Below are 22,755 nucleotides of genomic sequence, written 5' to 3'. Positions count from 1 at the left end.
TCTGGTACAGTTTCACTTGGTGTGCAAGTGTGTTTGAAACTTGTTACGGAGAGCCAGTGAAAAGCCTGTCTTGCATACTGTCCATAATGATCAAATCATTACAGTGTACTGATAAAGAGAAAAATTACACCCAGATTGACAGAGAGGCCTTGAGCCTGGTTTGGGTTGTAAAACATTTCAACCAATACTTGTATGGGAGAGAGTTTACCCTCATTACTGATCATCAACCACCGGTGTCCATTTTCAACCCACAGAAGGGTGACGCAGTAACAACAGCAGCACAAATGCAGAGATGGGCTCTGTTTCTTAAAGGGCAAGATCAAATTCACAAGGACAACTAACCATGGAAATGCTGACGGACTGTCCTGTTTACCTTTGTAAGAGGAAATAACTGAAAAATTTACAAGAGGACACTCCTCGACATATTCTCCCTCATGCAAATTGAGTCTCTCTATTATGACAGAGATGATTCAAAGGGGAAGTGGAAAAGACTCCACACTGTCTCAGGTCTACATAGGTGTCCAAAATGGCTGGAATCAGCAGCAGGAAGTGTTGGCTCGAGGCTTTGTGTGGTGAGTGGCCTCAGATAGATGTGCAGATCGAGCAGCTTGCCTTGCACTACCAACACGTCCAGAAGCTGCCAAGAACTCACCTCCTCGTCCCTGGGAGTTGCCTGCATTGCCCTGACAGAGGATTCATGTGGATTTTGCCAGAACATTTGATGTTAGTCGTGGATGCAGCTACAGAGTGGCCTGAAGTGTTCCCAACAGCCTCACACGTTGATGTGTTGAGAAGCCTCTTCTCCAGAACACTTAGTGACAACGGACCACAGATTGGTTCAGAACGGTTTCAGTCCTTCCTGAATATCAAAGGACTAAGACATATTACATCTGTACCGTACCTCCCAGCTACAAATGTCTTGGCAGAAAAGTTTGTCCAGAGTCTAAAGAAGGCACTGCGAGCAACGTCAGCAGATCTCACTGCACTGAACCAGGAGCTCGCAAATTTCCCGCTCAGATATCGCATTGCAGCACACTCCACAACCAACAGCTCTCCAGCTATGCTGTTCCTGAGTCACGCTTGGATCTCCTCAAACCCGTTCTCGGAAGCAGTGTCCAAACAGCTGAGACAAGCCGAGGACTCCTCAAACAAGGAGGTTCAATGTTTCACTCCTGGACAAGCAGTCCTGGTGGGCGACTACAGAGGTGATCAAATGTGGGTACTTAGACAGACCTGAACCATTCTCCTACACAGTGGAGATTACGTCTGATGTGATCTGGAGTCGATTCATCGATCAGTTGAGGAGAGCAGAGACGATTGGAGAAGAAGTGTGTCTAGAGCTGTCAGAACCACTTTGTGTAGTCCCAGAGTCAACTCCTACAACCACCAGAACCTGAGATACATATATATATGTTGACTAGGGAGCAGAGACCGTGGGGGGGGGGGATTATTTCTTAAACACAGGGCCACACCACCCCCTCTGCCTACTAACCCATCTTTCTGATACACCGTATGTCCTTGTTATGGGGTGGGCGACAGTGGAGTAGTGTGGCCCTCTGTATAAGAAATAACACTAAAGCATTAGAAAGGGATGACTTAGGGTCAGAAGGTGTAGAGGCTCTATGGGTTGAGTTACGAAATAGCAAGAGTAAAAAGATCCTAATGGCAGTGTATACAGGCCTCCAAACAGCAGCCGGGATGTGGATTGCAAATTACAGCAGGAGGTTGAAAAGGCATGTCAGAAAGGCAATGTCATGATAATCATTGGGGATTTTAACATGAAAGTGGATTGGGAAAGCCAGGTCAGTACTGGACCTCAAGAGAGTAAAAGGGATGGCTTTTTAGAATAGTTTGTTGTTGAGCCCACTGGGGATGGGCTGTGCTGGATTGGGTGTTGTGCAATGATCCAGAGGTGATAAGCGAGCTTAAGGTTAAGGAACTTAGGGAACAGTGATCATAATATGATCGAGTTCACTTTGAAACTAAATTCCAATGCGTCGGTATTTCAGTGGAATAAAGGAATTTACAGTGGCATGAAAGGGGAACTGGCCAAAGTTGACTAGAAAGGGACATTTGCAGGAAGGACAGCAGAGCAGCAATGGCTGGAGTTTCTGCGAAAAATGGGGGAGGTGCAAGACAGATATATTCCAAATAAGAAGAAATTTTCAAAGGGAAGAAGGTCACTACTGTGGCTGACAAGCGAAGTCAGAGCCAAAGTAAAAGCAAAAGAGAGGGCATACAAGGAAGCCAGAACTAGTGGGAAGATAGAGGATTGGGAAGCTTTTAAAAACCTGCAGAAGGAAACTAAGAAGGTCATTAGGAAGAAAAAGATGGATTATGAAAGAAAGATGGTGACTAATATCAAGGAAGATACTAAAAGCTTTTTTAACCTATATACTGTAAAGGGTTACAGAGAGCTGAGGGTAGATATAGGACCAATAGAAAATGGCACTGGAGATATTGTAGTGAGAGTTGCAGAAATGGCAGAGGAACTGAATGTGTATTTTGCATCAGTCTTCACAGTGGAAGACATCTGCAGTATACCGGACATTCGAGAGTGTCAGGGAAATTAAGTTTGTGCGGTGACTATTACAACTGAGAAGGTGCTCAGGAAACAATGGTCTGAGGGTGGATAAATCTCCTGGACCTGATGGAATGCACCCTCCGGTTCTGCAGGAGGTAGCTGGAGTGATTGCGGAGGCATCAACAATGATCTTTCAAGAATCAATAGATTGTACCGGGTGACTAGAAAATTGCAAATGTTACTCCGCTATTTAAGAAGGGTGGGAGGCAGCAGAAAGGAAACTATAAACCTGTTAGTATTGGAGAACAAAGTTGCATTGTTTGCTGTGTAACCAAAACTATGTAACCAGCCTTATATTTACTATGTATCCAACTTATTAGCCAGAATGAAATCCCTGTATTGTCTCTATACTATTGAACACATCAGTGCCTTGAGAATGTAGCTAACAGTGAAAGTAAGCAATGTATGCAACGGTGGTAGACGGGATCGTGGAGTGGTGTGATGGTATGGGGACCAGTCAAGGCCAGGAAGGGGGACACGTGTTCCAGGGAGTAGACTAGAGCAAGTTTGGGCTACTGAGCAGAAATACTGGTGGTGAATCGAGAAGCTAATGTGCTGGTAATAAGCGTTGCAAGTGGATACGGTACGCTAATGTAACTGAGGTAGGAGACGGGGTATGCTAATGAAACTGAGATAGGAGACGGGGTATGCTAATGTAACTGAGATAGGAGACGAGGTATGCTAATGAAACTGAGATAGGAGACGGGTGTGCTAATGAAACTGAGATAGGAGACGGGTGTGCTAATGAAACTGAGGTAGGAGACGGGGTTTGCTAATGTAACTGAGATAGGAAACGGGGTTTGCTAGTGTAACTGAGATAGGAAACGGGGTTTGCTAATGTAACTGAGATAGGAAACAGGGTATGCTAATGTAACTGAGATAGGAAACAGGGTATGCTAATGTAACTGAGATAGGAGACGGGGTTTGCTAATGTAACTGAGATAGGAGACGGGGTATGCTAATGTAACTGAGATAGGAGACGGGGTATGCTAATGTAACTGAGATAGGGGAGGAGGGTATGCTAATGTAACTGAGGTAGGAGACGGGGTATGCTAATGTAACTGAGATAGGATACAGGGTATGCTAATGTAACTGAGGTAGGAGACGGGGTGTGCTAATGTAACTGAGATAGGATACAGGGTATGCTAATGTAACTGAGATAGGAGACGAGGGTATGCTAATGTAACTGAGATAGGGGAGGAGGGTATGCTAATGTAACTGAGATAGGGGAGGAGGGTATGCTAATGTAACTGAGGTAGGAGACGGGGTATGCTAATGTAACTGAGATAGGAGACGGGGTATGCTAATGTAACTGAGATAGGAGACGGGGTATGCTAATGTAACTGAGGTAGGAGACGGGGTATGCTAATGTAACTGAGATAGGAAACGGGGTATGCTAATGTAACTGAGGTAGGAGATGGGGTATGCTAATGTAACTGAGGTAGGAGACGGGGTATGCTAATGCAACTGAGATAGGAAACGGGGTTTGCTAATGTAACTGAGATAGGAGACGAGGTATGCTAATGTAACTGAGATAGGAGACGGGGTATGCTAATGTAACTGAGGTAGGAGACGGGGTATGCTAATGTAACTGAGGTAGGAGACGGGTATGCTAATGTAACTGAGATAGGAGACGGGGTATGCTAATGTAACTGAGGTAGGAGACGGGGTATGCTAATGTAACTGAGGTAGGAGACGGGTACGCTAATGTAACTGAGATAGGAGACGGGTACGCTAATGTAACTGAGATAGGAAACGGGGTATGCTAATGTAACTGAGGTAGGAGACGGGGTATGCTAATGTAACTGAGATAGGAGACGAGGGTATGCTGACGTAACTGAGATAGGATACAGGGTATGCTAATGTAACTGAGATAGGAGACGAGGGTATGCTAATGTAACTGAGGTAGGAGACGGGGTATGCTAATGTAACTGAGGTAGGAGACGAGGGTATGCTAATGTAACTGAGATAGGGGAGGAGGGTATGCTAATGTAACTGAGATAGGAGACGGGGTATGCTAATGTAACTGAGGTAGGAGACGAGGGTATGCTAATGTAACTGAGATAGGGGAGGAGGGTATGCTAATGTAACTGAGATAGGAGACGAGGGTATGCTAATGTAACTGAGGTAGGAGACGGGGTATGCTAATGTAACTGAGATAGGAGAGGAGGGTATGCTAATGTAACTGAGGTAGGAGACGGGGTATGCTAATGTAACTGAGATAGGAGAGGAGGGTATGCTAATGTAACTGAGGTAGGAGACGAGGGTATGCTAATGTAACTGAGATAGGGGAGGAGGGTATGCTAATGTAACTGAGGTAGGAGACGAGGGTATGCTAATGTAACTGAGATAGGGGAGGAGGGTATGCTAATGTAACTGAGATAGGAGACGAGGGTATGCTAATGTAACTGAGATAGGAGACGAGGGTATGCTGACGTAACTGAGATAGGATACAGGGTATGCTAATGTAACTGAGATAGGAAACGGGGTATGCTGACGTAACTGAGATAGGATACAGGGTATGCTAATGTAACTGAGATAGGAGACGAGGGTATGCTAATGTAACTGAGGTAGGAGACGGGGTATGCTAATGTAACTGAGGTAGGTGACGAGGGTATGCTAATGTAACTGAGATAGGGGAGGAGGGTATGCTAATGTAACTGAGATAGGAGACGGGGTATGCTAATGTAACTGAGGTAGGAGATGAGGGTATGCTAATGTAACTGAGATAGGGGAGGAGGGTATGCTAATGTAACTGAGATAGGAGACGAGGGTATGCTAATGTAACTGAGGTAGGAGACGGGGTATGCTAATGTAACTGAGATAGGAGACGGGGTATGATAATGAAACTGAGATAGGAGAGGAGGGTATGCTAATGTAACTGAGATAGGAGAGGAGGGTATGCTAATGTAACTGAGATAGGAGACGGGGTATGCTAATGTAACTGAGATAGGAGACGGGGTATGCTAATGTAACTGAGATAGGGGAGGAGGGTATGCTAATGTAACTGAGATAGGGGAGGAGGGTATGCTAATGTAACTGAGATAGGAGACGGGGTATGCTAATGTAACTGAGATAGGAAACGGGGTATGCTAATGTAACTGAGATAGGAGACGGGGTATGCTAATGTAACTGAGATAGGAGACGGGGTATGCTAATGTAACTGAGATAGGAAACGGGGTATGCTAATGTAACTGAGATAGGAGACGGGGTATGCTAATGTAACTGAGATAGGAGACGGGGTATGCTAATGTAACTGAGATAGGGGAGGAGGGTATGCTAATGTAACTGAGATAGGAGACGGGGTATGCTAATGTAACTGAGATAGGAAATGGGGTATGCTAATGTAACTGAGATAGGAGACGAGGGTATGCTAATGTAACTGAGGTAGGAGACGGGGTATGCTAATGTAACTGAGATAGGAAACGGGGTATGCTAATGTAACTGAGGTAGGAGACGGGGTATGCTAATGTAACTGAGATAGGAGACGAGGGTATGCTAATGTAACTGAGATAGGAGACGAGGGTATGCTAATGTAACTGAGATAGGAGACGAGGGTATGCTAATGTAACTGAGATAGGAGACGAGGGTATGCTAATGTAACTGAGGTAGGAGACGGGGTATGCTAATGTAACTGAGATAGGAGACGAGGGTATGCTAATGTAACTGAGGTAGGAGACGGGGTATGCTAATGTAACTGAGATAGGAGACGGGGTATGATAATGTAACTGAGATAGGAGAGGAGGGTATGCTAATGTAACTGAGATAGGAGAGGAGGGTATGCTAATGTAACTGAGATAGGAGACGGGGTATGCTAATGTAACTGAGATAGGAGACGGGGTATGCTAATGTAACTGAGATAGGGGAGGAGGGTATGCTAATGTAACTGAGATAGGAGACGGGGTATGCTAATGTAACTGAGATAGGAGAGGAGGGTATGCTAATGTAACTGAGATAGGAGACGGGGTATGCTAATGTAACTGAGATAGGAGACGGGGTATGCTAATGTAACTGAGATAGGGGAGGAGGGTATGCTAATGTAACTGAGATAGGAGACGAGGGTATGCTAATGTAACTGAGATAGGAGACGAGGGTATGCTGACGTAACTGAGATAGGATACAGGGTATGCTAATGTAACTGAGATAGGAGACGAGGGTATGCTAATGTAACTGAGGTAGGAGACGGGGTATGCTAATGTAACTGAGATAGGAGACGAGGGTATGCTAATGTAACTGAGGTAGGAGACGGGGTATGCTAATGTAACTGAGATAGGAGACGGGGTATGCTAATGTAACTGAGATAGGAGACGGGGTATGATAATGTAACTGAGATAGGAGAGGAGGGTATGCTAATGTAACTGAGATAGGAGAGGAGGGTATGCTAATGTAACTGAGATAGGAGACGGGGTATGCTAATGTAACTGAGATAGGAGACGGGGTATGCTAATGTAACTGAGATAGGGGAGGAGGGTATGCTAATGTAACTGAGATAGGAGACGGGGTATGCTAATGTAACTGAGATAGGAGAGGAGGGTATGCTAATGTAACTGAGATAGGAGACGGGGTATGCTAATGTAACTGAGATAGGAGACGGGGTATGCTAATGTAACTGAGATAGGGGAGGAGGGTATGCTAATGTAACTGAGATAGGAGACGGTGTATGCTAATGTAACTGAGATAGGAGACGAGGGTATGCTGATGTAACTGAGATAGGAGACGGGGTATGCTAATGTAACTGAGATAGGAGACGGGGTATGCTAATGTAACTGAGATAGGGGAGGAGGGTATGCTAATGTAACTGAGATAGGAAACGGGGTATGCTAATGTAACTGAGATAGGAAATGGGGTATGCTAATGTAACTGAGATAGGAGATGAGGGTATGCTAATGTAACTGAGGTAGGAGACAGGGTATGCTAATGTAACTGAGATAGGAGACGGGGTATGCTAATGTAACTGAGATAGGAGACGGGGTATGCTAATGTAACTGAGATAGGAGACGGGGTATGCTAATGTAACTGAGATAGGGGAGGAGGGTATGCTAATGTAACTGAGATAGGAGAGGAGGGTATGCTAATGTAACTGAGATAGGAGACGGGTATGCTAATGTAACTGAGATAGGAGACGGGGTATGCTAATGAAACTGAGATAGGAAACGGGGTATGCTAATGTAACTGAGATAGGAAACGGGGTATGCTAATGTAACTGAGATAGGAGACGGGGTATGCTAATGCAACTGAGATAGGAAACGGGGTATGCTAATGTAACTGAGGTAGGAGATGAGGGTATGCTAATGAAACTGAGATAGGAGACGAGGTATGCTAATGTAACTGAGATAGGAAACGGGGTATGCTAATGTAACTGAGGTAGGAGACGGGGTAAGCTAATGTAACTGAGATAGGAGACGGGGTATGCTAATGTAACTGGGATAGGAGACAGGGTAAGCTAATGTAACTGAGATAGGAGAGGAGGGTATGCTAATGTAACTGAGATAGGAGACGGGGTATGCTAATGTAACTGAGATAGGAGACGGGGTATGCTAATGTAACTGAGATAGGGGAGGAGGGTATGCTAATGTAACTGAGATAGGAGACGGGGTATGCTAATGTAACTGAGATAGGAGAGGAGGGTATGCTAATGTAACTGAGATAGGAGACGGGGTATGCTAATGTAACTGAGATAGGAGACGGGGTATGCTAATGTAACTGAGATAGGAAACGGGGTATGCTAATGTAACTGAGATAGGAGACGGGGTATGCTAATGTAACTGAGATAGGAGACGGGGTATGCTAATGTAACTGAGATAGGGGAGGAGGGTATGCTAATGTAACTGAGATAGGAGACGGGGTATGCTAATGTAACTGAGATAGGAAATGGGGTATGCTAATGTAACTGAGATAGGAGACGAGGGTATGCTAATGTAACTGAGGTAGGAAACGGGGTATGCTAATGTAACTGAGATAGGAGACGGGGTATGCTAATGTAACTGAGATAGTAAACGGGGTATGCTAATATAACTGAGATAGGAGACGGGGTATGCTAATGAAACTGAGATAGGAAACGGGGTATGCTAATGTAACTGAGATAGGAGACGGGGTATGCTAATGTAACTGAGATAGGAAACGGGGTATGCTAATGTAACTGGGATAGGAGACAGGGTAAGCTAATGTAACTGAGATAGGAGAGGAGGGTATGCTAATGTAACTGAGATAGGAGACGGGGTATGCTAATGTAACTGAGATAGGAGACGGGGTATGCTAATGTAACTGAGATAGGGGAGGAGGGTATGCTAATGTAACTGAGATAGGAGACGGGGTATGCTAATGTAACTGAGATAGGAGAGGAGGGTATGCTAATGTAACTGAGATAGGAGACGGGGTATGCTAATGTAACTGAGATAGGAGACGGGGTATGCTAATGTAACTGAGATAGGAAACGGGGTATGCTAATGTAACTGAGATAGGAGACGGGGTATGCTAATGTAACTGAGATAGGAGACGGGGTATGCTAATGTAACTGAGATAGGGGAGGAGGGTATGCTAATGTAACTGAGATAGGAGACGGGGTATGCTAATGTAACTGAGATAGGAAACGGGGTATGCTAATGTAACTGAGATAGGAGACGAGGGTATGCTAATGTAACTGAGGTAGGAGACGGGGTATGCTAATGTAACTGAGATAGGAAACGGGGTATGCTAATGTAACTGAGGTAGGAGACGGGGTATGCTAATGTAACTGAGATAGGAGACGAGGGTATGCTAATGTAACTGAGATAGGAGACGAGGGTATGCTAATGTAACTGAGATAGGAGACGAGGGTATGCTAATGTAACTGAGATAGGAGACGAGGGTATGCTAATGTAACTGAGGTAGGAGACGGGGTATGCTAATGTAACTGAGATAGGAGACGAGGGTATGCTAATGTAACTGAGGTAGGAGACGGGGTATGCTAATGTAACTGAGATAGGAGACGGGGTATGATAATGTAACTGAGATAGGAGAGGAGGGTATGCTAATGTAACTGAGATAGGAGAGGAGGGTATGCTAATGTAACTGAGATAGGAGACGGGGTATGCTAATGTAACTGAGATAGGAGACGGGGTATGCTAATGTAACTGAGATAGGGGAGGAGGGTATGCGAATGTAACTGAGATAGGAGACGGGGTATGCTAATGTAACTGAGATAGGAGAGGAGGGTATGCTAATGTAACTGAGATAGGAGACGGGGTATGCTAATGTAACTGAGATAGGAGACGGGGTATGCTAATGTAACTGAGATAGGGGAGGAGGGTATGCTAATGTAACTGAGATAGGAGACGAGGGTATGCTAATGTAACTGAGATAGGAGACGAGGGTATGCTGACGTAACTGAGATAGGATACAGGGTATGCTAATGTAACTGAGATAGGAGACGAGGGTATGCTAATGTAACTGAGGTAGGAGACAGGGTATGCTAATGTAACTGAGATAGGAGACGAGGGTATGCTAATGTAACTGAGGTAGGAGACGGGGTATGCTAATGTAACTGAGATAGGAGACGGGGTATGATAATGTAACTGAGATAGGAGAGGAGGGTATGCTAATGTAACTGAGATAGGAGACGAGGTATGCTAATGTAACTGAGATAGGAAACGGGGTATGCTAATGTAACTGAGGTAGGAGACGGGGTAAGCTAATGTAACTGAGATAGGAGAAGGGGTATGCTAATGTAACTGGGATAGGAGACAGGGTAAGCTAATGTAACTGAGATAGGAGAGGAGGGTATGCTAATGTAACTGAGATAGGAGACGGGGTATGCTAATGTAACTGAGATAGGAGACGGGGTATGCTAATGTAACTGAGATAGGGGAGGAGGGTATGCTAATGTAACTGAGATAGGAGACGGGGTATGCTAATGTAACTGAGATAGGAGAGGAGGGTATGCTAATGTAACTGAGATAGGAGACGGGGTATGCTAATGTAACTGAGATAGGAGACGGGGTATGCTAATGTAACTGAGATAGGAAACGGGGTATGCTAATGTAACTGAGATAGGAGACGGGGTATGCTAATGTAACTGAGATAGGAGACGGGGTATGCTAATGTAACTGAGATAGGGGAGGAGGGTATGCTAATGTAACTGAGATAGGAGACGGGGTATGCTAATGTAACTGAGATAGGAAATGGGGTATGCTAATGTAACTGAGATAGGAGACGAGGGTATGCTAATGTAACTGAGGTAGGAAACGGGGTATGCTAATGTAACTGAGATAGGAGACGGGGTATGCTAATGTAACTGAGACAGTAAACGGGGTATGCTAATATAACTGAGATAGGAGACGGGGTATGCTAATGAAACTGAGATAGGAAACGGGGTATGCTAATGTAACTGAGATAGGAGACGGGGTATGCTAATGTAACTGAGATAGGAAACGGGGTATGCTAATGTAACTGAGATAGGAGATGAGGGTATGCTAATGTAACTGAGATAGGAGACGAGGTATGCTAATGTAACTGAGATAGGAAACGGGGTATGCTAATGTAACTGAGGTAGGAGACGGGGTAAGCTAATGTAACTGAGATAGGAGACGGGGTATGCTAATGTAACTGGGATAGGAGACAGGGTAAGCTAATGTAACTGAGATAGGAGAGGAGGGTATGCTAATGTAACTGAGATAGGAGACGGGGTATGCTAATGTAACTGAGATAGGAGACGGGGTATGCTAATGTAACTGAGATAGGGGAGGAGGGTATGCTAATGTAACTGAGATAGGAGACGGGGTATGCTAATGTAACTGAGATAGGAGAGGAGGGTATGCTAATGTAACTGAGATAGGAGACGGGGTATGCTAATGTAACTGAGATAGGAGACGGGGTATGCTAATGTAACTGAGATAGGAAACGGGGTATGCTAATGTATCTGAGATAGGAGACGGGGTATGCTAATGTAACTGAGATAGGAGACGGGGTATGCTAATGTAACTGAGATAGGGGAGGAGGGTATGCTAATGTAACTGAGATAGGAGACGGGGTATGCTAATGTAACTGAGATAGGAAACGGGGTATGCTAATGTAACTGAGATAGGAGACGAGGGTATGCTAATGTAACTGAGGTAGGAGACGGGGTATGCTAATGTAACTGAGATAGGAAACGGGGTATGCTAATGTAACTGAGGTAGGAGACGGGGTATGCTAATGTAACTGAGATAGGAGACGAGGGTATGCTAATGTAACTGAGATAGGAGACGAGGGTATGCTAATGTAACTGAGATAGGAGACGAGGGTATGCTAATGTAACTGAGATAGGAGACGAGGGTATGCTAATGTAACTGAGGTAGGAGACGGGGTATGCTAATGTAACTGAGATAGGAGACGAGGGTATGCTAATGTAACTGAGGTAGGAGACGGGGTATGCTAATGTAACTGAGATAGGAGACGGGGTATGATAATGTAACTGAGATAGGAGAGGAGGGTATGCTAATGTAACTGAGATAGGAGAGGAGGGTATGCTAATGTAACTGAGATAGGAGACGGGGTATGCTAATGTAACTGAGATAGGAGACGGGGTATGCTAATGTAACTGAGATAGGGGAGGAGGGTATGCTAATGTAACTGAGATAGGAGACGGGGTATGCTAATGTAACTGAGATAGGAGAGGAGGGTATGCTAATGTAACTGAGATAGGAGACGGGGTATGCTAATGTAACTGAGATAGGAGACGGGGTATGCTAATGTAACTGAGATAGGGGAGGAGGGTATGCTAATGTAACTGAGATAGGAGACGGGGTATGCTAATGTAACTGGGATAGGAGACAGGGTAAGCTAATGTAACTGAGATAGGAGAGGAGGGTATGCTAATGTAACTGAGATAGGAGACGGGGTATGCTAATGTAACTGAGATAGGAGACGGGGTATGCTAATGTAACTGAGATAGGGGAGGAGGGTATGCTAATGTAACTGAGATAGGAGACGGGGTATGCTAATGTAACTGAGATAGGAGAGGAGGGTATGCTAATGTAACTGAGATAGGAGACGGGGTATGCTAATGTAACTGAGATAGGAGACGGGGTATGCTAATGTAACTGAGATAGGAAACGGGGTATGCTAATGTAACTGAGATAGGAGACGGGGTATGCTAATGTAACTGAGATAGGAGACGGGGTATGCTAATGTAACTGAGATAGGGGAGGAGGGTATGCTAATGTAACTGAGATAGGAGACGGGGTATGCTAATGTAACTGAGATAGGAAATGGGGTATGCTAATGTAACTGAGATAGGAGACGAGGGTATGCTAATGTAACTGAGGTAGGAAACGGGGTATGCTAATGTAACTGAGATAGGAGACGGGGTATGCTAATGTAACTGAGATAGTAAACGGGGTATGCTAATATAACTGAGATAGGAGACGGGGTATGCTAATGAAACTGAGATAGGAAACGGGGTATGCTAATGTAACTGAGATAGGAGACGGGGTATGCTAATGTAACTGAGATAGGAAACGGGGTATGCTAATGTAACTGAGATAGGAGATGAGGGTATGCTAATGTAACTGAGATAGGAGACGAGGTATGCTAATGTAACTGAGATAGGAAACGGGGTATGCTAATGTAACTGAGGTAGGAGACGGGGTAAGCTAATGTAACTGAGATAGGAGACGGGGTATGCTAATGTAACTGGGATAGGAGACAGGGTAAGCTAATGTAACTGAGATAGGAGAGGAGGGTATGCTAATGTAACTGAGATAGGAGACGGGGTATGCTAATGTAACTGAGATAGGAGACGGGGTATGCTAATGTAACTGAGATAGGGGAGGAGGGTATGCTAATGTAACTGAGATAGGAGACGGGGTATGCTAATGTAACTGAGATAGGAGAGGAGGGTATGCTAATGTAACTGAGATAGGAGACGGGGTATGCTAATGTAACTGAGATAGGAGACGGGGTATGCTAATGTAACTGAGATAGGAAACGGGGTATGCTAATGTAACTGAGATAGGAGACGGGGTATGCTAATGTAACTGAGATAGGAGACGGGGTATGCTAATGTAACTGAGATAGGGGAGGAGGGTATGCTAATGTAACTGAGATAGGAGACGGGGTATGCTAATGTAACTGAGATAGGAAACGGGGTATGCTAATGTAACTGAGATAGGAGACGAGGGTATGCTAATGTAACTGAGGTAGGAGACGGGGTATGCTAATGTAACTGAGATAGGAAACGGGGTATGCTAATGTAACTGAGGTAGGAGACGGGGTATGCTAATGTAACTGAGATAGGAGACGAGGGTATGCTAATGTAACTGAGATAGGAGACGAGGGTATGCTAATGTAACTGAGATAGGAGACGAGGGTATGCTAATGTAACTGAGATAGGAGACGAGGGTATGCTAATGTAACTGAGGTAGGAGACGGGGTATGCTAATGTAACTGAGATAGGAGACGAGGGTATGCTAATGTAACTGAGGTAGGAGACGGGGTATGCTAATGTAACTGAGATAGGAGACGGGGTATGATAATGTAACTGAGATAGGAGAGGAGGGTATGCTAATGTAACTGAGATAGGAGAGGAGGGTATGCTAATGTAACTGAGATAGGAGACGGGGTATGCTAATGTAACTGAGATAGGAGACGGGGTATGCTAATGTAACTGAGATAGGGGAGGAGGGTATGCTAATGTAACTGAGATAGGAGACGGGGTATGCTAATGTAACTGAGATAGGAGAGGAGGGTATGCTAATGTAACTGAGATAGGAGACGGGGTATGCTAATGTAACTGAGATAGGAGACGGGGTATGCTAATGTAACTGAGATAGGGGAGGAGGGTATGCTAATGTAACTGAGATAGGAGACGAGGGTATGCTAATGTAACTGAGATAGGAGACGAGGGTATGCTGACGTAACTGAGATAGGATACAGGGTATGCTAATGTAACTGAGATAGGAGACGAGGGTATGCTAATGTAACTGAGGTAGGAGACGGGGTATGCTAATGTAACTGAGATAGGAGACGAGGGTATGCTAATGTAACTGAGGTAGGAGACGGGGTATGCTAATGTAACTGAGATAGGAGACGGGGTATGATAATGTAACTGAGATAGGAGAGGAGGGTATGCTAATGTAACTGAGATAGGAGACGAGGTATGCTAATGTAACTGAGATAGGAAACGGGGTATGCTAATGTAACTGAGGTAGGAGACGGGGTAAGCTAATGTAACTGAGATAGGGGAGGAGGGTATGCTAATGTAACTGAGATAGGAGACGGGGTATGCTAATGTAACTGAGATAGGAGAGGAGGGTATGCTAATGTAACTGAGATAGGAGACGGGGTATGCTAATGTAACTGAGATAGGAGACGGGGTATGCTAATGTAACTGAGGTAGGTGACGAGGGTATGCTAATGTAACTGAGATAGGGGAGGAGGGTATGCTAATGTAACTGAGATAGGAGACGGGGTATGCTAATGTAACTGAGATAGGAGACGGGGTATGCTAATGTAACTGAGATAGGAAATGGGGTATGCTAATGTAACTGAGATAGGAGATGAGGGTATGCTAATGTAACTGAGGTAGGAGACAGGGTATGCTAATGTAACTGAGATAGGAGACGGGGTATGCTAATGTAACTGAGATAGGAGACGGGGTATGCTAATGTAACTGAGATAGGGGAGGAGGGTATGCTAATGTAACTGAGATAGGAGTGGAGGGTATGCTAATGTAACTGAGATAGGAGACGGATATGCTAATGTAACTGAGATAGGAGACGGGGTATGCTAATGAAACTGAGATAGGAAACGGGGTATGCTAATGTAACTGAGATAGGAGACGGGGTATGCTAATGCAACTGAGATAGGAAACGAGGTATGCTAATGTAACTGAGGTAGGAGATGAGGGTATGCTAATGAAACTGAGATAGGAGACGAGGTATGCTAATGAAACTGAGATAGGAAACGGGGTATGCTAATGTAACTGAGATAGGAGACGGGGTATGCTAATGTAACTGAGATAGGAAACGGGGTATGCTAATATAACTGAGATAGGAGACGGGGTATGCTAATGAAACTGAGATAGGAAACGGGGTATGCTAATGTAACTGAGATAGGAGACGGGGTATGCTAATGTAACTGAGATAGGAAACGGGGTATGCTAATGTAACTGAGATAGGAGATGAGGGTATGCTAATGTAACTGAGATAGGAGACGAGGTATGCTAATGTAACTGAGATAGGAAACGGGGTATGCTAATGTAACTGAGGTAGGAGACGGGGTAAGCTAATGTAACTGAGATAGGAGACGGGGTATGCTAATGTAACTGAGATAGGAAACGGGGTATGCTAATGTAACTGGGATAGGAGACAGGGTAAGCTAATGTAATTGAGGTAGGAGACAGGGTATTCTAATGAGACTAAGATAAGAAATTACTATAAAAAGTACTGTGAACTAGGGCTCGGCAGACAATTAGTGACACGCTCATTAATTGTCTCAGCTTTTGTTTGCAAATAAAGGCTTAAACTTCTCAAAGAACCTTCTGGGTCTCCTGATAATTTCAAGAAACCAGGACATTAGCCCGACAGTAGTGGTTGGGAAGTTGTTGAAATTCATTGTTGGGGATGAGATTATGGAGTACCTGGAGGCACATGACAAGATAGGCCAAAGCCAGTATGGTTCCCTGAAAGGAAAATCCTGCCTGACTGACCTACTGCAAATTTTCTGAGGAAATTACAAGCAGAGTAGACAAAGGAGATGCAGTGGACGTGGTGTACTTGGATTTTCAGAAGGTCTTTGACAAGCTGCCACACATGAGGCTGCTTAGCAAGATAAGATTGCATGCAATTACAGAGGAGTTACGAGCATGAGTGGAGCATTGGCTGATCGGCAGAAAAGAGAGAATGGGAATAAAGGGATCCTATTCTGGCTGGCTTCCTGTTACTCCTGGAGTTCCACAGAGGTCGCTGTTGGGACCACTGCTTTTTACGATGTATGCCAATGATTTGGACAATTGGATTAATGGATTTGTGGCTAATTTTGCTGATGGTGCAAAGATAGGTGGAGGAGGGGGTAGTTTTGAGGAAACAGGGAGCCTGCAGAGAGACTTAGATAGTTTAGGGGAATGGGCAAAGAAGTGGCAAATGAAATACAATGTTGGAAGGTGTACGGTCATGCACTTTGGTGAAAAAAATAAATGGGTATCTTATTATGTAGATGGGGAGAGAATTCAAAATGCAGAGATGCAAAGGGACTTGGGAGTCCTTGTGCAAGATACCCTAGGCGAATGCAATGTCGGCATTCATTTCTGTCAGTATAGAATATAGGAGCAAGGATGTGATGTTGAGGCTTTATAAGGCACTCGTGAGACCACACTTGGAATATTGTGTGCAGTTTTGGGCTCTTTATCTTAGAAAGATGTGCTGACATTAGAGAGGGTTCAGAGAAGATACATGAAAATGATTCCAGGAATGAAAGGTTTACCCTATGAGGAGCGTCTGGCAGCTTTTGGGTTGTATTCCCTGGAGTTCAGGCGAATGAGGAGGGATCTCATAGAAACATTCCGAAGATTAAAGGCCTGAACAGATTAGATATGGCAAAGTTATTTCCCATGGTGGGGGGAGTCTAGGACAAGAGGGCACAACTTCAGTGTTAAGGATGTCCATTTAGAACAGAGATGTGGAGAAATTACTTTAGTCAGAGAGTGGTAAATCTGTTGAATTTGTTGCCACAAGCGGCTGTGGAGGCCAATTCACTGGGTGTATTTAAGGCAGAGATAGATAGGTTCTTAATTAGCCAGGGCATCAAAGGGTATGGGGTGAAAGAAGGGGAGTGGGGATAAATGGAAGAATTGGATTAGCCCATGATTGAATGGCGGAGCAGACTCGATGGGCCAAATGGCCTACTTCTGCTCTTATATAGTCTCATGGTCTTAATGAGCCATGAAGAATACCTCACTACTTTCTTTGCACTGATTTCACAACATATGCTAGTGATATTGAACCTGATTCTGATCTGAGAATCACCCACCTTCCCCCTCACCTGGTCTCACCTATCACCTCCCAGTGTCTCACTTCATCCCCCCTCTCCCCCAAACACCCACCTTCCCCCTCACCTGGACTCACCGATCACCTCCCAGTGTCTCACTTCATCCCCCTCCCCCACCCACCTTCCCCCTCACCTGGTCTCACCCATCACCTCCCAGTGTCTCACTACATCCTCCCTCTCCCCCACTCACACACCTTCCCCCCTCATTTGGTCTCACCTATCACCTCCCAGTGTCTCACTTCATCCCCCCTCTCCCCAACCCTCCCACCTTCCCCCTCACCTGGTCTCACCCATCACCTCCCAGTGTCTCACTACATCCTCCCTCACCCCCACCCACACACCTTCCCCCCTCATTTGGTCTCACCTATCACCTCCCAGTGTCTCTCTTCATCCCCCCTCTCCCCAAACCTCCCACCTTCCCCCTCACCTGGTCTCACCTATCACCTCCCAGTGTCTCACTTCATCCCCCTCTCCCCCACCCACCTTCCCCCTCACCTGGTCTCACCCATCACCTCCCAGTGTCTCACTTCATCCCCCTCCCCCACCCACCCACCCACCTTCCCCCTCACCTGGTCTCACCTATCACCTCCCAGTGTCTCACTTCATCCCCCCCTCCCCCATCCACCCACCTTCCCCCTCACCTGGTCTCACCTATCACCCCCCAGTGTCTCACTTCATCCCCCCTCTCCCCCACCCACCCACCTTCCCCCTCACCTGGTCTCACCTATCACCTCCCAGTGTCTCACTTCATCCCCCTCTCTCCCCCACCCACCTTCCCCCTCACCTGGTCTCACCCATCACCTCCCAGTGTCTCACTTCATCCCCCCTCTCCCCCACCCACACACCTTCCCCCTCACCTGGTCTCACCTATCACCTCCCAGTGTCTCACTTCATCCCCCTCTCTCCCCCACCCACCTTCCCCCTCACCTGGTCTCACCTATCACCTCCCAGTGTCTCACTTCATCCCCCCTCTCCCCCACCCACCCACCTTCCCCCTCACCTGGTCTCACCCATCACCTCCCAGTGTCTCACTTCATCCCCCCTCTCCCCCACCCACCCACCTTCCCCCTCACCTGGTCTCACCCATCACCTCCCAGTGTCTCACTTCATCTCCCCTCCCCCACCCACCCACCTTCCCCCTCACCTGGTCTCACCTATCACCTCCCAGTGTCTCACTTCATCCCCCCCTCCCCCACCCACCCACCTTCCCCCTCACCTGGTCTCACCCATCACCTCCCAGTGTCTCACTTCATCCCCCCCTCCCCCACCCACCCACCTTCCCCCTCACCTGGTCTCACCTATCACCTCCCAGTGTCTCACTTCATCCCTCCCTCCCCCACCCACCTTCCCCCTCACCTGGTCTCACCTATCACCTCCCAGTGTCTCACTTCATCCCCCGTCTCCCCCACCCACCCACCTTCCCCCTCACCTGGTCTCACCCATCACCTTCCAGTGTCTCACTTCATCCCCCTCTCCCCCACCCACCCACCTTCCCCCTCACCTGGTCTCACCTATCACCTCCCAGTGTCTCACTTCATCCCCCCTCTCCCCCACCCACCCACCTTCCCCCTCACCTGGTCTCACCTATCACCTCCCAGTGTCTCACTTCATCCCCCTCTCCCCCATCCACCCACCTTCCCCCTCACCTGGTCTCACCTATCACCTCCCAGTGTCTCACATCATCCCCCATCTCCCCCACCCACCCACCATCCCCCTCACCTGGTCTCACCCATCACCTCCCAGTGACTCACTTCATCCCCCCTCTCCCCCACCCACCCAGCTTCCCCCTCACCTGGTCTCACCTATCACCTCCCAGTGTCTCACTTCATCCCTCTCTCCCTACCCCGCCTTTTGCTCTGGAAACCAATTCCTCGATCATACTCTCTTTTACTCAAAAACGGAGAACTCAGATGCAAAATCCGGTTTAATATCACTGACATAATGCTGTGAAACTTGTCTTTGCAGCAGCATTACATAATAACAGAAAAAACTGTGTGTTTATGTTTATTTATTTGTTTGTTTGTTTGTTAAATTCAATAAGTAGTGTAGAAGTAGAAATTAAAAACTTTTCGTGGGTCCAGTTCTGATGGGAAAGAAGCTCACTCACCAAATAACCATCGAACAACAGCTGATCCATCTGATCACTGGTGTCCGGAACAGATCCAACACACTCTGCTTCTTGGCAGTGAGCTGGTCATTCTCCACACTCGCCTTCAGAATCTGTGGAACACATGGTGTCGGTCAGAATGAAATGAGGTGAGTTACAGGGAGAACTCTTTGCAGTCAACGGCGTGAATCAAACCCGATTCACCATCTCTGTAAAACTTTGCACAAACCACTACACTACCCCGCCATCAAACAGCGGCTGTGTACCAGAGTTAAGGTGCCATGGAGGCCAGATCGGGCACGCCAGTAGGATCCGTTTCCAGGAATGGTGCTTACTTCAACAGTGAGCCTCTCCCCTTCTGCCTCCCGGCCATTCACCTTCGCCACCCTCTTCAGCTGCTTCAGAGCAACGTGTTCCTTGCCGTTCACGATGAGCCATCGGGCCGACTCCGAGAGCCACCTGTGACAGCAAGGGTGATAACTCATTGGAGGTTGATTGAAAGAGTGCAGGACATTTCCGGGACTTGAGTTATAGGGGAAGCCTGAGGGGGTTAGGACTTTATTTCCTGGAGCGTGGCAGAATAATGGGAGATCGGATAGAGCTATGCAAAATTGTGAGGGGTATAGATAGGGTAAATGCCAGCAGGCTTTTTCCACTGTATTTAGGTGGGACCACAACCAAAAATCATGGGTTAAGTATTAAAGGTGAAATATTTAAGGGCAACATGAGGAGGAACTTCTTCACTCATAGGATGGAACAAGCTGCCAGCAGAAGTGGTGGACAGGTTTGATTGCAACATTTAAGGAAGTTTGGATGGGAGGTATATGGAGTGTTATAGTCCAGGTGTAGGTTGATGGGACCAGGAAGAGTAATAGGTCAGTGCAGGATAGATGGGCTGAAGAGCCTGTTTCTTTATTGTAGTGTTCTCTGACTCTGACTCCACTGAGCACCGTGACAAGTAGGCAGTGTCTGTCATCAAAGACGCCAGCTGTCCAGGTCGTGCTCTCTTTTCACTACTACCATCGGTTGGGAGGTACAGGAGCCTCAGGTCCCACACCACCAGGTTCAGGAACAGTTATTACCCCTCAACCATCCAGCTCCTGATCCATCCTGGAGAACACTGAAGTGTGTCCGCACACAATGGGCTCACTTCCAAGACTCTGCAACTCCTGTTCTCAACGTTATCGATTTTATTTGCACCACTTGTCTTCTTTTGGACATGGGTTGTGTGTCAATCTTTGTAATGTAAAGTTTTTCATAACTTCTATTGAAAATGCCTTCAAAGAAATGAATCTCAGGGTAGTGCCTGGTGAGGGACTGTATACTTACTTGGATGTTTCGCCTGAACTCTGAACTAACAGAACATCAAAGCTGGTTGAGAACAGCTTTAGGGTGTTAATTCCCAATTCCACTCCCCCCCCCCCCCGAGGTACAGTACCTTCTGAGACTTTTCTCTTCTCTGAGAGCTCTGAGCTGGAATAACGTGTGCAGAAGATCACAGATGTATGATCCAGGTCTCCAGCTTGGAATTGGGGTGAGTTGGTGCAGTGGTGGACAGTGTTGAAGGTTATCGTAGGTTACAATGGGACATTGTCAGGTTGCAGAGCTGGGCTGGAGAAGTGGCAGATGGAGTTCGGTCCGGAAAAGTGTGAAGAACCGGAAAAACCTGAAACGTTGACTGCTCCTTTCAACGGATGCTGCCCGACCTGCTGAGTACATCCAGCTTTTTTGTATGTCTTGATTTGACCACAGCATCTGCAGTGTATTTTGTGTTTACCATTAATACTATTTTCTGCCATCATATTTGACCTACTAAAAACGAACCACATCACACTTATCCAGGTTGAACTCCATCTATCACTTCTCAGCCCAGTTTTGCATCCTATCAATGTCCCACTGTAACCTCTGACAGCCCTCCACACTATCCACAACACCCCAAACCTTTGTGTCATCAGCAAATTTACTAACCCATCCCTCCACTTCCTCATCCAGGTCATTTATAAAAATCATGAAGAGTAGGGGTCCCAGACCAGATCTCTGAGGCACTCCACTGGTAACCAACCTCCATGCAGAATATGACCCACCTACAACCGCTCTTTGCCTTCTGTGGGCGAGCCAGTTCTGGATCCACAAAATAATGTCCCCTTGGATCCCATGCCTCCTTACTTTCTCAATAAGCCTTGCATGGGGTATCTTATCAAATGCCTTGCTGAAATCCATATGCACTACATCTACTGTTCTACCTTCATCAATGTGTTTAGTCACATCCTCAAAAAAATTCAATCGGGCTCTTAAGGCACAACCAGCCTTTGACAAAGCCATGCTGACTATTCCTCATCATATTATGCCTCTCCAAATGTTCATAAATACTGCCTGTCAGGATCTTCGCCATCAACTTGCCAACCACTGAAGTAAGTCTCACTGGTCTATAATTTCCTGGGTTATCTCTACTCCCTTTCTTGAATAAGGGAACAACATCCGCAAACCTCCAATCCTCCGGAACTTCTCCCGTCCCCATTGATGATGCAAAGATCATCGCCAGAGGCTCAGCAATCTCCTCCCTCGCCTCCCACAGTAGCCTGGGGTATATCTTGTTCTGTCACGATGACTTATCCAACTTGATGCTTTCCAAAAGCTCCAGCACATCCTCTTCACTAATATCTACATGCTCAAGCTTTTCAGTCTACTGTAAGTCATCTCTACAATCGCTAAGATCCTTTTCCGTAGTGAATACTGAGGCAAAATATTCATTAAGTACATCTGCTATCTCCTCTGGTTCCATACACACTTTTCCACTGTCACACTTAATTGGTCCTATTCTCTCACGTCTTATCCTCTTGCTCTTCACACACTTGTAGAATGCCTTGGGGGTTTTCTTTAATCCTGCTCGCCAAGGTCTTTTCATGGCCCCTTCTGGCTCTCCTAATTTCATTCTTGAGCTTCTTCCTGCTAGCCCTATAATCTTGCAGATCTCTATCATTACCTAGTATTTTGAACCTTCGTAAGCTCTTTTCTTCTTGACTAGATTTACAACAGCCTTTGTACACCACGGTTCCTGTAC

The 22,755-nt window shown here is 46.2% G+C and overlaps 1 protein-coding gene across 1 annotated transcript in view; it reads right to left on the bottom strand.

Annotated features, from left to right (window-relative positions):
* The window catches only part of LOC132384089 (solute carrier family 22 member 6-A-like), a 41,314-nt gene that overhangs the window by 9,920 nt on the left and 8,639 nt on the right, over positions 1-22,755 (bottom strand). The window contains exons 5-6 of the mRNA XM_059955422.1: positions 20,030-20,153; positions 19,695-19,807 (exon numbers count right to left, since the gene is read on the bottom strand). Coding sequence (XP_059811405.1) covers positions 19,695-19,807; positions 20,030-20,153 — 237 coding nt within the window. The remainder of the gene's footprint in view (positions 1-19,694; positions 19,808-20,029; positions 20,154-22,755) is intronic.

This window comes from Hypanus sabinus, chromosome 31 (genome assembly GCF_030144855.1).
Source record: "Hypanus sabinus isolate sHypSab1 chromosome 31, sHypSab1.hap1, whole genome shotgun sequence".
NCBI lineage: Eukaryota > Metazoa > Chordata > Chondrichthyes > Myliobatiformes > Dasyatidae > Hypanus > Hypanus sabinus.
Note: the sequence above shows the minus strand (reverse complement) of the source record. Positions and strands in the feature narration are given on the sequence as shown.